Source organism: Mastacembelus armatus, chromosome 23, assembly GCF_900324485.2.
Source record: "Mastacembelus armatus chromosome 23, fMasArm1.2, whole genome shotgun sequence".
NCBI classification, from domain to species: Eukaryota; Metazoa; Chordata; class Actinopteri; order Synbranchiformes; family Mastacembelidae; genus Mastacembelus; species Mastacembelus armatus.
In genome coordinates this window covers 3,052,174-3,069,233 of record NC_046655.1, presented here as the reverse complement: position 1 = coordinate 3,069,233, position 17,060 = coordinate 3,052,174, and the positions used below count along the sequence as shown (strand labels likewise).

Here is a 17,060-nt window from a genome sequence, read left to right as displayed (position 1 = left end):
ATTGAATATAAGTTTAATTAATGTAATTAAGGCTTTTCCATCAAGATAAGATTTAAACATACCAATAATGAATTTATTTTGAACTTATAGTTCAATATGTCATGTGAGTATCTTTGAGTGAGTGAGTCTTTATTATGTTATAGGAGTGACGTTTTGGAGGCTTCTGTTACAGCGTAAGGTCATGGTTGGCCATTTATTTTTTGCAACTACGAAGAAAGAAGAAAGAAATTTTTTGCAACTACTTTACAGCATGTCTGTTTGGTATGTGCTGCAATGAAGTTACATGTACAATAGATGCTGCATCGGGGGTCTTGGATGCATCTTAGTGCATCATGGTAACTGGGGCCATTCTGGCCAGATTAAACCTACTTATTGTGCTAATATAAGGTAAATTACTATTTAACTTAAAATGTGATCTATAAATCGGTATGTGTTCCTTCCGTCAAAGCACACGTCATCACAATAACGACATTTGTAAAGTGTGTTCAAGTTTAACTCCTCACATTTTTTTCAAATGTGTCGATATTTGATATAAGTGTCTGTGCATACTGAACCATAAGTTCATAAATTCTTTGCACTTTGACTGTCTGAAGAAGACTAACTGGTAAAAATCAGGGTGGAAATTTTTTGTAAGTAATCTGAAAATATTCTGTATAATTGTAGCGCCCTCTGGTGTCCTCCCTGTTTCTATAGCGCCCTTCGATAGCTCAGTTGGTAAAGCGGAGGACTGTAGAGAGTTAATACGGACATCCTTAGGTCGCCGGCTCGAAGGAGTAACTTTTTAGGCAAAAGGGAGTTAAGTGCACTCAGTGGCACTGAGAAAAAGACAGGAGGCAGAGCTGGAGAGCAGAGCTAAAGATGTTGAGGTTCTCTCTGGGAGTGACGAGGATGGATAGGATCAGGAATGAGGACATCAGAGGGACAGCTCATGTAAGATGTTTTGGAGAAGAAGCCAGGGAAGCCAGATTGAGATGGTTTGGACATGTTCAGAGGAGGGACAGTGAATACATTGGTAAAAGGATGCTGAGGTTAGAGCTGCCAGGAAGGAGGCCTAGAGGAAGACCAAAGAGGAGGTTCTAGGATGTAGTGAAGGAGGACATGAGGATAGTTGGTGTGGGTGAGGAGGATACAGAGGATAGGGTTGAATGGAGGCAGATGATTCGCTGTGGTGACCCCTGAAGGGAGCAGCCGAAAGGAGAAGAAGATATCTCTTTTTGATATTGTGATCTCTTCTTTAACTGATGAAGTGATGATGTGATGACTCTCCTATCTGCTCCCCTGAAGGGAGCAGCTGAAAGGAAAAGAAGATATCTCCTTTTGATATTGTGATCTCTTCTTTAACTGATGAAGTGATGATGTTGACTCTCCTGTCCAAATCATCTCCTTTTGATATTGTGATCTCTTCTTTAACTGATGAAATGATGATGTTGACTCTCCTGTCCAAATCAATGTCCAATTCCTGCTCCTCCATCAGTTCATCCCCGTTAGTGCACTCAAATATGGGGTAGAAATATGTAAAAATGCAGCGCCCTCTGGTGGCTTTAAAGTACTAATGCCCTGCTGAGTAAATCAGTTCCCTTCGATAGCTCAGTTGGTAGAGCGGAGGACTGTAGAGGCTAAATGCTGAAATCCTTAGGTCGCTGGTTCGAATCCGGCTCGAAGGAGAAACTTTTTAGGAAAGTTTGGTCTTGATTAGGAAATCCTAACATTGTAACTCCTACAGTGATGGCAACTTGACTCGCTCTCTCATACTACAAATCCTCCTTGGCCACTAAGTACATCGTGCTTGCATAAATACGACAAAATGCAAGAAAAATATTTGAGGACATGGACATATACCTGTAAAGTGACATTAGACATAGATAAAGTAGGAATAAAGTGTGTCACTGCTGCTTTAATGTGTGACTTATCAGCAGCACAATTAAATTAAAATGTCTGAATGTATTCACCAGACAAAACACTTATTAAATCAGGAAATTGTTATACTAATACTATAGCCATGCCATTGAGTGTAACAGTTTACATCCCCTTTAAAAAATGACAAAAAGAGTCATGTAGTCAAATATAGTCAAATTATTTTATTAATAATTTTCCATCAAGATAGGAAGATTTAAACATACCAAAAATGAATTTATTTTGAACTTACAGTTTAATATGCCATGTGAGTATCCCAACAATATTGTCTTTAATATCTTATAGTAATGACGTTAATAGTAGGGTCTAATATGTATTTGCTTTTGCATTATTGGAGGCTTTTGTTACAGTGTAAGGTCATGGTTGGCCAACTTTTTTTTTTGGAACTGCGAGAAAAACTAAAACACTTGCCCACGTACTTCCAGCATGTCTACCCCCACCTCGAAGTAACAGTTTTTTCCCATTACAGACCTGTTACTCTGTGCTCTACAAGCCTTTAACCTGCGCTCAGCATGGACGAAAACGCTTTAAAACAGCTGGTGAAGTTCACGCAGGAGGGACAGCTAAGCTGTCTGGAGAAACACATTACATTAGGCGGTTTGGCGGCGGTTCAGAGTGTGAACAGCAAACATTTCGGCCGGTCCGGGGACACCTTGCTGCATTACGCTGCCAGGCATGGACACCTGGACATTGTGGAGTACCTAATAAAGCGTGTTGGTATGGATGTGGAGGTGTACAACAACGACTACAAAAGACCGCTCCATGAAGCTGCGTCCATGGGTCACAAGGCTTGTGTTGAGTACCTTCTCCGAGAAGGTGCCAAAGTGGACAGTCTGAAGAAAGCTGACTGGTGAGGATTTCGGTAGTAGTTAGGTGGGACTCTACCCATTAATGAGCAACAAAATAAATATAGCGCCCTCCGGTGGCTTTAAAAACAATGATACCACAGTCTAGTTTCAGTGCCCTTCGATAGCTCAGTTGGTAGAGCGGAGGACTGTAGAGGCTAAATGCTGAAATCCTTAGGTCGCTGGTTCGAATCCGGCTCGAAGGAGTGTTTCTTTTCTTTTCTTGTCTTGAAATTTTTATTATACGTCACCTTGAACAGAAGACCTGTTCGACGAGTAAAATATAACATGACAAAGACTTAAAAGTAGTTAACATAGTTTGACTACTTCAGTAGTAGCAAGGTTTGGTTTCGAAACAAGGGCTTGTCAAACTAAATGTTTTGATTTTTCGATATATTTGTGCACATAAAACATAAGCATCTTCACTGCAGCATTTTTTCCCACATGCCAAAAACATTTGCACAGTACTGTATACAAGATATCTTTAACATTATATTAGGTAGTAAGTCTGTAATGCAACTGTAAATTTTACATGGCCAGAGGAAGTGTTAGTGCTGGCTTTTTTGTCCCAGGACACCTTTGATGATGGCCTGCACTCGGAGGAACCTAAATGTGATCAAAGAGCTGCTGCATCATGGTGCCGATCCTGAGCTGAGGAACAAGGATGGCTGGAACTCATTTCACATCGCCTGCAGGGAGGGCGACCCCTTGGTCGTACAGCATCTGCTTCTGGTTGCTCCAGATGTCTGCAGGACAGAAAGCAAGACACGCAGGACGCCCCTGCACACTGCAGGTGAAGTGTTCTTTCATCCTTACATTCCATCATATGATAATAATGGTGTTACAGGCCAACTGAGCAGGCAGACAACAGGCAGTGAGGATTACTGGTGAATGTGCCCAAACTTCAGGCTCATCTGTTGTTGTCTCCCAAGAGCCATTGAGATCTCTGAGAGTTTTGATGTGGTCAAATCTTCAAGACTTTGACAACTGAGTGAAAAGGTGTTTGCTTATAACTTCTGGTGTCTGTTGTTCATCCAGCAATGCACGGCTGTGACGAGGTTGTTAGGATCTTGCTAGACAGGTAAGTCAAAATTTTGTTCAGTGAATACTTGCATGTATACAAAATCAAATTTGGCAAAGTTTTAAACAGCTACAAACATCGATATATAATAAAACTCCTATTACTCCTCTCTTATTATCAGTGCAGATAAGCCCATGAGCAATGCCATCCTACTACAGTGGAGCTGCTCAGATTTGCAACTGGAATGTATTTGTGTTTGACTGATGTTCAGTGGCCTTTTTCCAGATGTGGCTACACCCCAGACAGCAGAGACAGCTGTGGAGTCACTCCTTTTATGGATGCTGTCAGGAATGGACACATATCTGTGGCCAGGCAGCTTTTAGAGAAGCACCAGGTTATTGTACATCTTAAAACTAACTATAATGTTTCAGACCTGATTTTAAAAATTTTGATATTTATGTACTGTCACAACCTGATTTATTTTTACTGTAGGCATCTCCCATAGCAACTGACCTACTCGGGGCTCAGTCAGTGCACCAGGTTGCAGTCACTGGCCAGGAGGAGGCCTTGCAGTTCCTAGTGTGGGACCTCAGTGTAGATGTGAACCAGAGAGCCACTGAAATCCAGCTCACTGCTCTGCATTATGCTGCAAAGGTTAGATCACTGACTGTTTAATCCCACAGGGTATTTCTGTAGAGGGTGGCTGGATAGATATGTCGAGTAAATTGTTTGAAAAAAAAATCCCTATTTGAACAAAAAGTATATAGCCATTTTAAGTAACACCTTAGTCTCACATTAGTGAGATATTTGGATAAACAAAATAACTAGAAATAATAGATAGAGAAGTAGAAATTGTGAGGGAAATTTTCACCGTGACAGACATTACGTCTGCTACCTCCCTGTGTGACCTGTGTGAATTCAACAAAGACTTTTGACACTGCTTTGTATTTCAGTAGGAAGCAGACAAAGAGACAGGTAGTCACACAGACTTGCTAATCATATTACTGACCAATGTGTATTCACTTATCTGTATGCCATACATTTACATGTGACTGACTCTGATGTGTAAATTGAAACTGCTGAGTTGATATAAAAGTTTGTCATTTCCTTTGTCCTGGGTCGATCAATTTGACCCATTCTGCATATCGTATCCTCTGCTGTGACTCTGCTGCTTTTGCCTATTAAACTTGCCATCCTATAACCTGAGATTTGCCTCCTAGCTGCTTTTTGCCACAACAGAAATAATGGGTCCTCAAGTTCAGCTGACATGTCTGTGGGGTTAACTGGGTTAAATCACTGATTTATGACAATATTCTTCTTTTTCAGTTACCATAAATCCTCATTGGTTAATGGATTTTTTTATGCTGTTATGCAAATCGGATTATTCATAATTTGTTTGTAAATGTAAATATATATGTTTATGATTAAATTCAAACAGCAAACATTTGTCTGAACATGTTTTAAAATCTGTAACATTCTACCAGACAGGCATGCTGCAGGTCTCTATAAACAGTGTAGACAAAAGCAGAAGTGGTGTTAGTAGAATAACAATAAGGAAGTAGTCACACAATTAGTAAGTTATAGTGTTTGAATAAAGTATCCTTCCTCATTTCAGCCTGTATTTTTCAGGAGGGCCACACATCTACTATAAAATCATTGGTAGAGTTGGGAGCAGATCTTTATGTTCGGGACAAAAAGGGAAGAACTGGTAAGCAAGAAACATTTTTGCTTTTAATACATCAGAAAACTTGGTTACATATCAAATTCAGAATATTGCTCTATAACACTAAGTGTTAACCATCGTTATGCTTACAAGCCTCTTACTATTACTTTCTTTTTCTTCTCAGCTCTTCATATGGCTTGTATCGGGCAGCATGCAGAAGCAGCCAGGACGCTCCTGCAGCTTGGACTCAAAGATTCTGAGGATGCATCGGGCACGACAGCACGGCACCTCGCCAAGAAACCAGATGTAGTGCGAGTGTTTGAATGTGTTCTACCGGACACATCAAAAATGACACCACAGTGATACTGAACGCATTCATTTAAGTAAAGAGAAGACCCTGAAACATTGAAGATTATTGAAGTCAATAAGTTTAGTGGAATGGGTTACTTTAAATATTTATTGCATATGTTTAATTGACAGGAGTGGGTTTATTAGTCACATGATTACTGGCTATGGTGTAAGTGACTTAGACTGCAAAGATATAAAAAGAGTATTCAAAAAAACTTTGAAGGCAGTGACAGTGTGTTTCTTGCCAGTAGGTCATTCAGGCTGCTGCACAGAAATAAATGTCTCGCATGGAAGACATGGAAGGCCTCACCTGACCGTGTGTAATTTTGTCTGTGTTTTGATATCATTGTAAAACCTGTAGCTTGTGATTATAGTGGCTGGGATGTCTGACACAAAGAAAACCTATACACTTTAAACATGAACAACCACCTCTGACAATGCCATAGTCTGTTTGGCTGGCTAGTATGTATTGCTGCATATGACAGTACTGTGTAAATACGTATGGTTGTATGGCCCACAATCTTTCCTGCACAGACCGACATGGGACCTGAGTGAGTAACACAGTCCTATTGCATCACTGTCACTAGGTTTACTAAACAGGTGTGTCAATTGTGAACCTAGTCCACAGTGGCAACACAAACAGTAAAGACTGTGCTGCATCATACATCACCACTCATCTTGTTGGTGGAGACTTTGCCATGAGATGTTAATGTGTTCCTGCTAAAATAGATAGTTTAAGTACATCGATGAACCTTCAGTGAAACCGCCACTGGTCATTCAACATGCACAGTGAGATAATCAATGTACTGACATGCTATGCTCTGGATTTGAATTTGAGAGCAACACATATTCACTGATACCAGGAACCTTCTAAAGTGGTTATAGGCCATGTAGTTAGAGGGAGGGCAAACCTATAAGATCTTTTAAACTGATTTTCTAAAATGTGACCTAATGGTAGTGCAGGTACGCCTAAAGCCTGCCACTTTTTGTTGTGCCTCCTGACTACTCGGGTACTAAGCTGTCACTCAGTGATTGACAGCTGAGAAACCCCGCCCTGGAGGCGCCTGACGTTGAACCGCAACCCCTTCTCATTTCCAGCCCCGCAGATCTCCATTTTCTTTCCCGATATTCAGGAACTGAGGAGTAAAGATTTGGAAAAATGAATGAAGAATACGACGTTATCGTGCTGGGCACCGGGCTGACGGTGAGAATTAATGTAACAATGCGTGGACGTGATTTGCAGCCTGTTAACCAACGCAGTTAGCCGTGACAGCTAAGGGCCTAATCAGCAGGGCTAGCGCTAAGTAGCTAGCTTAGCCGCTAACCGAGAGTTAGCTGGTTAACGAGAACTGTGGGCAAAGTGGCTAACTGTGTCTGAAAAGATTAACGACACCAGCTATACCTTACACAAGATAAGCTTAAATTATCAGTTTGCTGTCGTTGAGAACTGACCCGTCGAGTCTGTGTCTGATAAACCCAGTTAATTAACCGGTTATTTGAAGTTGATGAGATTATAACGCGGGCGATCGGTGTGTAAGGTTAGCCGACCCACATTAGCTAGCTCATTAGCCTGCTACCGACGTGTTCCAGCTTTGTTGATTAACGTAATCTTTAGGTCAGGGTTTGACTTTATCTCAGTCTGGGTATCATACTGGGGCTGAGTCCTTTCTCACACACATAGCTAACCCAAAGTATCTAACTAAGCGTTTCAGCGCCTGTCAGTGGATTGAACGGGCTGTCGAGGCAAAGTTTTTGACAAGCTTAATAAAACTACGCGTCGCAAAGTTCAGGAAGTCTCGACATTTTAATCACTTGAACGTCACGACTTTGAAAGAAGCGAACGGACTGACTGCACCGGATGACCATGGACCATGAAACTATAGCAATAGGCTGTTAACCTGTACCTTGAAGCTAAACTTCATGCATTGTACTAACTTGCACACGGAAAAGCCACATACAGCTGATCCAGTATAATGTGAGGTGGCACTTTATGAGCTATTCCCCTGTGTGGGGGGTTTGTTTATGCAGCAGCAATTATACCCCCCGACAGCCTCGACAGACTTGATTTCTGTTGTACATGACTGAAGCGTGTCATGGAAATCCCGTGATGAATGTTGGACTTTGTTGCAGGCCAGGGAGCAGCTTCCTGAGGCACTAACTTCCTTGCAGTTTCTGGACTGTTCTTAATCTCAGCGTACATTTGTAATGGACATATATGCTGCTTTAACCCAGCATTATTCCGTTTTTCTACAGTAATATTTCTTTATGACAGCAGTCATAGAGTTCAAAGGTGTTTTGCTTCAGGCTCAGTACAGACCACAGGGTAAAAGCAGCCAGACAGGAAAGGAATGGGTTAAAAATCAGTGGGCAGGCTGTCGTTTTAGCTCACATTTGGGTGTGGTTCCACCAAGACCGAGGAACTGAAAGTACACTCTTAAGAACTGTGCAGGATCAGTCAAGTTGGAGCTAAACTGACTGCTAGTGGCCACAAAAAACCCTGCAGACGGAGGCTGGGGCAGCACAGCACAGCTTTAGGTGGTTTTAGTTCCCTTATGACTTTACTTCTGTTTACCAGATTTCTTCCTCTTTTGTGCTACACTCTAACACCTGCAGTGACATGTTGAGTTAAACAGCAGGTTACACAGAACCCTGGTGGTCCTCTAATCAAAGTTCTAAACAAAAATGTTCCCAGTTACTTTGTGTAAGTCATTTTACTTGAATGTCACAGGAGTATCCACTAATATTTTTCCTGTCTTTCTATCTTGCAAGTGCTTAATAGGTATGAGGCTTTTATTTGCACAGTGCAGATTTTCAGTGAATGATTAAAATTGGTTCCTTCGTAAAAACATCTTTTTGTTGTATTATGTGTAGAAGTTAACCCATACTAATATATGTACCCTACTACTTTTGTGTATGTAAATTGACTGAATTTTATTTGCCTCAAATGGCATCTTGTGTTATTCTAAAATTGATTCACCCTGCTGCTTCAGGTTTCAGGTTATGAACAGACTGGGGCTGAGTAATGTACAGACGCTGCTGTAATGCTAGTGCATCAGTCAACAGTGATGGGAGTTCTGAATCATAATCTTCTGTTTCTCCTATGAAAAAGCAGTCTGATAAAATATACAGATACATTTATATATATATAGGTATATATAATTGGTAGATTATATGTATAGTTTGTAACAACATATTGTTCGCTGCACCCTTAAAGTTAAATGTACTGAAGTATGTTAAGTTAAATGGCAAATTATTTTCACAGTGTTAGATGTTTGAAATCCAACTGATCAACTAATTATATCTTGGTTATGTTTTTGGTTAATAAAAAGGTAAATGACTGGGTGGAATAGACACAGGCACCTTAATTGAACTATAACATGTCCGTACTTTGATTTATCAGTAAACATTTAATTGCTGATGAAAGAATTAATATCAGATTGTATTGTGATGAAATGTGTGATTGACATGCCTAGTCACAGTTTTCCAGTGCGATGTTTCTTATTTTGTCCAGCCAGCAGTCTAAAACCTAAAGATATTCAGTAAGAGCACAGGCAGTAGCAGTAGATTCCCACATTGGAGAATCTGGACACAGATCACTTTTAGCTGGATCAGTGCGATTTATGTTTCATTTCCAACTGAGAAAACCTTTAGAATGCTAATGTCAAGTGATTTATCGCTGCAGTGTATTAAACATCAAAAGATTCTTGTGACTTGAAACCATTTAAAGTATTTTGGAAATTTTCAGTCTAGTAAAATGTAGTGGTTATGTGGTTATTGTTGTGTTCTGTCAGCTGTCTTTTTGAATTGCAGAGACCCGTCCAGGACTTGCCTTTTATGTTGAACTTCACTCCCTATCTTAGATTTTTATGGATTTTATGTGTTAACAATTGAACTGGGGCTTTGCCTATGCACTGTGTTTTAAATTGGCTTAGGTTTCTGCCATACTGTACACTGAATCAGTGTGTTATGGTTACTGCCCTTTGGCTGAGTAGTGATGACTAGGCTGACTCCGGCTCTGTGACACAGTCTGTATTTATATCAGCAGCAGCAGGGTAACTTCAGCCACCTGTCACCCGAATGGAGTTTCAGTGCCATCTCCAAACGGCTCTGTCTTCTTCTGAGATTTGCTCTATGTCCTTCAAATCAGTGGAGTTGTATTGCATTTATATGCCATCTGTGTTGCACAAAGCCTGTCATTTAGTGTGTTACAATAGGCTGCAATTTGTGCACAAGATGAGTGTAGGTGACATCACCCAGAGTTATTAGTTAGTTTTTTGTTTTTGGTCACGTGAGAAACCAGTTACACCACTGACTGCCACAGAGCATTGGGTGTTCACACAGTTTCATGATACATACTGTTGTTTTGCATCTACAAACACACTGCTGTAATTGTCTTAAAGCCTTTAGTCTTAGAGGATTCTGCACTGCAAACATGCTGTAATCATCTGCTCACTGTTGACAATATAGATGACGTAATTGGACGGCAGTGTCCGTTTATGACAAATGTGGTGAATTAAATACCTGACTACCCAGGGTAATACACTTCACATAGGTAATAGTGTTTTGTTGCCAAAGTTGGCTGCTCCCCAACACAAGTATTATGGCTCAGTTTTGACTGTCTGCATAGCATTGTACACAGTAGTAGCTTTTTTAGTGCTGTGTTTTAGCTGGACCAGTCCACTGTGGCCAAAACTATTTATCCACACAGATCAAAGCCACAGCCATGTCAGACAGGGGCCACAGTTATCCATCGATTTGAAAGTAGTGGTGGGTAATGCAAAGTGGATGGTGTTACAACTGGAACAAGTTTAATGCATTTCATCACAGTAACAGTGTTGAAGATGTCGGCCGTTTAATTAAATTAAAGATGACCTTTCCTATTATAAAGTACTTCAAATTAACTTAACATATACCATTAAAGTGAAAAACTCAGTAGTGCACCAGTAATCATAATCCATTAATATGTGAAATATGACAATCTGTATAATAAGTACTTTTACTTTTGTACTTTTAAGTAGATTTTGATACGTAAGTAAAATTTACCCAAGTAAAATGCAGGACTTTTACTTGGGTATTTTTAAGCTGTGGTTTACTTTTTTAAAGTAAAGGATGTTGGCACATATGTTGACACAAGTGAGATGCCAGTTTGGGAAGGTTTGCGAGTTTCCAAGGATCCTGTTAATCATGGTCTTAATGCTCTTCTGTTTTCTTACAACAGGAATGCATTTTATCAGGCATCATGTCAGTGAAGGGGAAGAAGGTTCTTCACATGGACCGGAACTCCTATTACGGGGCTGAGAGTGCGTCCATCACACCACTTGAAGATGTGAGTTGACTTCTGACCCCTCTGGTTTGACTTTGTGACATGGGGCAGAGCAAATTGGTGTGAGATGCAGATGCTAGAACAGCAGACTTTATGAAACTGTTAGAAATTGTATAGTTACGTTGTATTTTAGGTTGATACATAGCTTTTACTAAATGATAAATAATACTAAACATTGACCTAAATTTCTGCTTTGCCAAACGTGGCCCTGGAAGCCCCTGATTTAATGTTTACCTTGCTTTGTTGTATGCTTCACTAGTTCAATGGTATGTTCCAGCTTCTGAGGCAAGTCTGGTTCTATGTTTCCCTACAGCTCTACAAGCGCTTTAGCATCCCTGGCTCTCCTCCTGAGTCAATGGGAAAAGGCCGGGATTGGAATGTGGATCTCATCCCTAAATTCCTTATGGCCAATGGTATACTCATTCACCTGTTTATCATATCCTGCTTTAGCTTTTTACTCCACTCAGGTCAGGCAGTGGAGTGTCATAGTTCAGTGTTGATATCTGATGAATACAAGAAAAGCATTTTATATTTTTGTGAAAGTAACGTAGATATTTTTCATCACTCTGTGTCAGGTCAGCTGGTCCGCATGCTGCTGATCACACAGGTGACTCGCTACCTGGATTTCAAAGTGATTGAGGGCAGCTATGTGTACAAGGGAGGCAAAATCTATAAGGTCCCCTCTACTGAGACTGAGGCTCTGGCATCAAGTAAGTTATTGGGGAATGAGGTGCAAAATGACTGATTACACGCAAATATGTGGGTAGTATGAAATGGTCATGTTTTTTTTTTTTGTTTGTTTGTTTTTTTGTATTTACGGAAGTTGAGACATTTGCATTTCTCTTTAATCCTTCATGTTTTTGTAATGGTGTTTTGCTGTAGTCCAGACTTTAACTGGTTGATTTCACTCAGTTTATGTTGCTTTTAACATGTTGACTTAAAATCCAAACTTCTTGTCTTCTAAAGGTCTGATGGGGTTGTTTGAGAAACGGCGCTTCAGGAAGTTCCTGGTCTTTATCGCCAACTTTGATGAGAATGACCCCAAAACAATGGAAGGTGTCGACCCCAACAAGACGACGATGAGGGCCATTTTCCAAAAGTTTAGCCTTGGACAGGAAGTTATAGACTTTACTGGCCACTCCCTCGCCCTCTACCGCACAGACGAGTCGGTGCTCTTTCTACTTGTTTGATAACTGTCATTCTTATAAGTGCACATGTCCATTATGCCATCTCTTTCTCTCCCCATTCAGGTACCTGGATCAGCCTTGCATCGAAACTATTAACAGGATAAAGCTTTACAGCGAGTCTCTGGCCAGATATGGCAAGAGCCCATATCTCTACCCACTGTACGGTCTGGGAGAACTGCCACAAGGCTTTGCCAGGTAGGATTCTCTCTTTGTTATAGCTCTGCCCATGTCAGAACACGGTGGCATACAATGTCGTTAAACTGCCGAATATATGCACAAGGACTTTTAACTGCTTGAAGTTGCATTAGAAGTGCAAAACAGCTCTTTACAACCACAAATGTGCAGTAACTTTGGGTGCAAGGGAGCTTGGAACTAAAAGTGCCAGTTTAACATTTTTATGTTAACATGCAGTACAATAAATGTCCACTCCTTGTGTTAATATTGACACTAGTAGCACATTATATCTCATCATTTAGTTTTCTTTAAGTTGTGGCAGCCACCAGGATTTATGTTTGACCAGCCATCAGTGATGTTGAATCTCCTGTTTGCAATCATTTATCATTGATAATGGCTCTGTTCAAATGTCCTAGTAAGCCATGACAATGTGGCAGTGGCCATATGAACAATACCACGATCCTGAAACTTGAGCAGCTAAATGGAGATCAGTCATCATTCATTCAGTCAATCAGTCTTATCATTTGACAGAAAATTGGCTTAACATATTGGTCAAAAGTTATTGGCATCATACATCAGCCATCGGTTGCCTTGATTTCTAAAATTTTGCATCAGCCATACAAAAACACATATTGGTCACACTCTTAATTGACAGTGGATTGTTTCATATAGCTCTCTATCATTCATTCATCTGATATGTGATAATAGGAAGTAACGTCTTGAAATTGATTTTCCAATCCAGGCTGAGTGCCATCTATGGTGGGACATACATGTTGAATAAGCCCATTGAAGAGATTGTCATGGAGAATGGGAAGGTAGTGGGAGTCAAGTCTGAGGGAGAGGTGAGCAATTTATCCTCAGTGTATTCAAAACAACAGTTAAAATTAAAAAAATGTTTGTGCTGTTGACCATGTGTTTCTCTGCTCATAATTAGGCTCATTTTCCTATTACTGAAAAGAAGATACGGCCATTTTTAAACATACTTGTCTAATCATCAATGGGAGGGCCCATAGTGCTGTAGTGCTGTTAGGTTTGTATAAAACTCAGAAAGTGGCCCTTAGCTAGACTCTGCTAGACTGCTAATCATAATTTAATATTATGAACCATTTTTACTGTTCACCCACACAGACCAGTCTGCTAGTACTGACAGTGTGAGATAAATGAAAGCATTCTTCTTTTAAGTAAGGATGATTTGATTCAGTAAGGACACAATATATACTAGTTTCAGTGAAAAGTGGAATTTTATTTTTACATGAATATATTATCTCATTGTTTTCTAACCATTTAGGCTGGCTGCACACTAGATTTTAATTTTAGATTTAATTTTCAACTATTCACTGATTTTTAAAAACATGGCCAATGCTCCATTTGTCCTGGGCTCTGTTATGTGCTGCCATGTTGAGGTGAGGTGTAAAAGTCTGGTTGGTGATGTTTCCCAGGCTATTTGCTCTCATTGGCTGTTGTATTTCATTGCCCTCATGATTATTTGCCCAAAGTCAGGCAGAAAATCTCCTTATATGCCTTATGAGGACAGTTTTACGTTTGGACAATTTTTTTTTATAATTCCAACAATCCAGTGTCCTTGTTAAAGCTTAGAAACATTTTGGTCTTGGGAGCTAAAACATTTTTCCTCCTGCTGTGTAGTCGCCCATTATTACGTTCTCCACTCCAGGAGTTAATTCTGCTTGTTGTTTGCCCTTTGGCTGTGTTTGCCTGCCACAGATCGCCAGGTGCAAGCAGCTGATCTGCGACCCCAGCTACATTATGGATCGTGTCAAAAAAGTGGGTCAGGTGATCAGAGTCATCTGCATCTTGACTCACCCCATCGCCAACACTGGTGACATCAACTCTTGCCAGATCATCATCCCCCAGAATCAGGTCAACAGAAAGCACGGTAAGCACACAGGAAGTGACCAGACCACAGACAGTTTCATTTTGTATCTTCAGAATACAGTTAGGAGTTTAAAACCGTGTTCATAACATGGCTGGTTGCTTTGTTGATGTCTGATGAAAACAAAAATTTGGTGTTGCACGTAGGCATTGTGAAAGTAAAGCTTAGAATTCAGTGACCACTGCAGATGCTTCTGTTCAAATATTTAGAATTGACTATTTCTATGTCATTGGCAGTATATTTGTGGCATCTTTGGTTTTAAAAGTTCAATCATACATGGTCAGTGAGTGTATACGGGTTGAGCCAAAAGGAACACACTGTTTTTATGTCACAACAGCTGATTAGACAGATAGCATTATATTATCATTAGATTTTTTCCAGTCAAACCACCAGACAAGAACTGTGATTTTTCTCTTTCAGACATCTACGTTTGTATGATCTCCTTTGCTCACAACGTGGCAGCCCAGGGTAAATATATTGCCATCGCCAGCACCACAGTTGAGACAAGCGACCCTGAGAAAGAAATCAAGCCAGCCCTGGACCTACTGGAGCCCATTGAGCAGAAGTTTGTCAGTATTAGTGACCAGTATGGAGCTACTGACTTGGGCACTGAGAGCCAGGTACGATCAGTGAGATAAGAACATAAAGAACCATGCCGCTGTGTTATATGTTGTAGTGCATTTACAACAAATCAGAGCACTAGTTTTCAGTTTCAGGCCTGGTGAAACAAAAGTGTTTTCCCTTCTTAAATCCATATTATTACATTCATCTGGTGAACAAAAATTCAATTTATGAACTTGGACTTGATAGAGGAGATCCTGCATCCCCACTGCCATCAGACTAGACATCACCTTAGCCAGTGGCAGATGGCTAACATGAACTGGACTGTTACTCATTACTGCTACTACTTATTTGCTACAAGTCTACGTGAATTTCCCCTTGGGAATTAATATGTTTCATCAAACCCTTTCATTAAGATTGGTAATAATGTAAAATGTATATTTGTTATACATGGCCTAAGTCTATAAAAGTATACTGATGTCACAGAACACCTGCTTGTACCTGGTGATATCTGGTGGGCAAACACAGTGAAAGGTCAGACAACAAACGGTAAATTCCTGAAGTGGAGAATGTAATAATGGGTGACTGCACAGACATTTTTGTCTTTTAGAACAGATAAATTTGCACCACGTTATGAAAAAAAAAAACCTGCTTTTTTGCACCACTGTGCTGTTTTGCTGTCATTCTGTATGAGCAGGGAGACTTGTCAGCATAATGTCCTGCACATGAAGCACTTCTATGGTGAAGTTCTTTCCATGTTTAAATATTTTTTGCAATTTTGATTTCAAACAAATAGACTTGAATAATTACTATCTATATAGTTTTTGTTTTAGATTATTCTGCTGTCATTGACTTATCATTTTAGAATAAAACCATATCTGACCTAGACTGTATTAGTTTGCTGACATATGGAACTTTTTTAACTGCTACGTGTTTCCTCTAGATTTTCATCTCCCGTTCGTATGATGCCACAACTCACTTTGAGACCACCTGTGATGACATCAAGGACATCTATCGGAGGATGACGGGCTCAGACTTTGACTTTGCCGAGATGGAGCGCAGGAAGCAGGACATCTTTGGTGACGGCGCAGAGTAAAGGCGAAGGGTCCACGACACTCCTGATTATCAAAGAAAATGCTGCCGACAACTGAAATCTTACAAAAAATAGAAAACCTACACAAAAATGTACACACAAATGGGCTGGCTGCTTATCTGAGTATATGGTTTGCCCATTGAGGAAGTTCAGGATATATAGAGATACGGTGTAGTATTGTTGGATATGGTTCAGGGAGGGAGCTGTGCTTTTTCAAATAACATTCAAAAGCATTTTGGCACAAAACAGTTATGCCTAACACAATAATGCCCTATTACATCTGCTTCACCATGTCAAGATGATGCAAAGTCCAAAGATGCCAAATAAAGTGATCATTCATAATCAGTATCTTATAAAACGGGAGTGTATGGAGGGCAATTTTTTTTTTTTTTTTTTGTCATTGTATCAAAGTTTTTTGGAAGTTGTAATATCTACACATCAGTTACTTCGTCTATGTATTTTTTCATGTCAGGGTGAGAGAGAAGTGGCCTGGTGTGCATCTGAATAAAATCATGTGAGCAGCTGTGTGTTCAGCAGATAGCCATGTCTTAGACTGCGCAATTTTTTTTTTTTTTTTTTTGTTATGAAATGGTTTAGGGGTGTGTGGACATGATATTTTTGTGGGTTTACTCCCTATGTTGTATAATCTCCAGCACAGCCAGACAGTAAGACAGGCCACAGGGCAAACTAGTCCAGCAAAAACTACCTGAACCTGATTTCAACAGCTTGACTCCATATAAGCACCAGCAGGGATCTATTAGTTCTTGTATTATGCAAAATAATGGAAAACCGAGCATTAACAGTGGATTGATGGAAAGTATGGCTGACTGTAATTGCTTTGAAGGACCAAATGTGTACTGCAGTAGTACTGAATTGATGAGAGCCCTGTGATCTTTTCTGTTAAAAACTAAACTGTTAAAAAATAAACACCTTGGGCTCAAATGATTTCTGTACTGCAAAGTAGAAACTTTGTCAAAAACCAAAACTGCTTTAGATGTATTTCTTTACACTTCAGTGTTTATATGGGGTGAAAAGGGACT

At 40.1% G+C, this 17,060-nt stretch overlaps 2 protein-coding genes and 2 non-coding genes across 5 annotated transcripts; all 4 read left to right on the top strand.

Annotated features, from left to right (window-relative positions):
* Positions 1 to 226: 226 nt before the first annotated feature.
* Positions 227 to 6,088, top strand: ankrd16 (ankyrin repeat domain 16). 2 transcript variants are annotated; one of them, XM_026326341.1, is made up of 8 exons: positions 227 to 261; positions 2,384 to 2,764; positions 3,332 to 3,552; positions 3,798 to 3,840; positions 4,066 to 4,174; positions 4,273 to 4,434; positions 5,410 to 5,488; positions 5,628 to 6,088. In XM_026326341.1, exons 2-8 carry the CDS (start codon positions 2,427 to 2,429, stop codon positions 5,804 to 5,806), a joined length of 1,131 nt encoding a protein of 376 aa, XP_026182126.1. In that variant the 5' UTR covers positions 227 to 261; positions 2,384 to 2,426; the 3' UTR covers positions 5,807 to 6,088. The 2 variants fall into 2 exon arrangements, with proteins under 2 accessions (XP_026182126.1, XP_026182125.1); XM_026326340.1 differs by lacking the exon at positions 227 to 261 and having other exon boundaries at positions 2,072 to 2,764.
* trnay-gua (transfer RNA tyrosine (anticodon GUA)) lies at positions 1,577 to 1,664 on the top strand. The gene is given in 2 exon segments: positions 1,577 to 1,613; positions 1,629 to 1,664. It is a non-coding gene; the product is annotated as a tRNA-Tyr (tRNA).
* trnay-gua (transfer RNA tyrosine (anticodon GUA)) lies at positions 2,878 to 2,965 on the top strand. Its single transcript is given in 2 exon segments — positions 2,878 to 2,914; positions 2,930 to 2,965. It is a non-coding gene; the product is annotated as a tRNA-Tyr (tRNA).
* Positions 6,089 to 6,834: 746 nt separating the features above from the next.
* gdi2 (GDP dissociation inhibitor 2) lies at positions 6,835 to 16,965 on the top strand. The gene is made up of 10 exons (XM_026326550.1): positions 6,835 to 6,995; positions 11,010 to 11,117; positions 11,428 to 11,527; positions 11,690 to 11,824; positions 12,081 to 12,279; positions 12,365 to 12,496; positions 13,218 to 13,317; positions 14,198 to 14,369; positions 14,787 to 14,986; positions 15,871 to 16,965. Exons 1-10 carry the CDS (start codon positions 6,951 to 6,953, stop codon positions 16,021 to 16,023), a joined length of 1,344 nt encoding a protein of 447 aa, XP_026182335.1. The 5' UTR covers positions 6,835 to 6,950; the 3' UTR covers positions 16,024 to 16,965.
* The last annotated feature ends 95 nt before the right edge of the window (positions 16,966 to 17,060 follow it).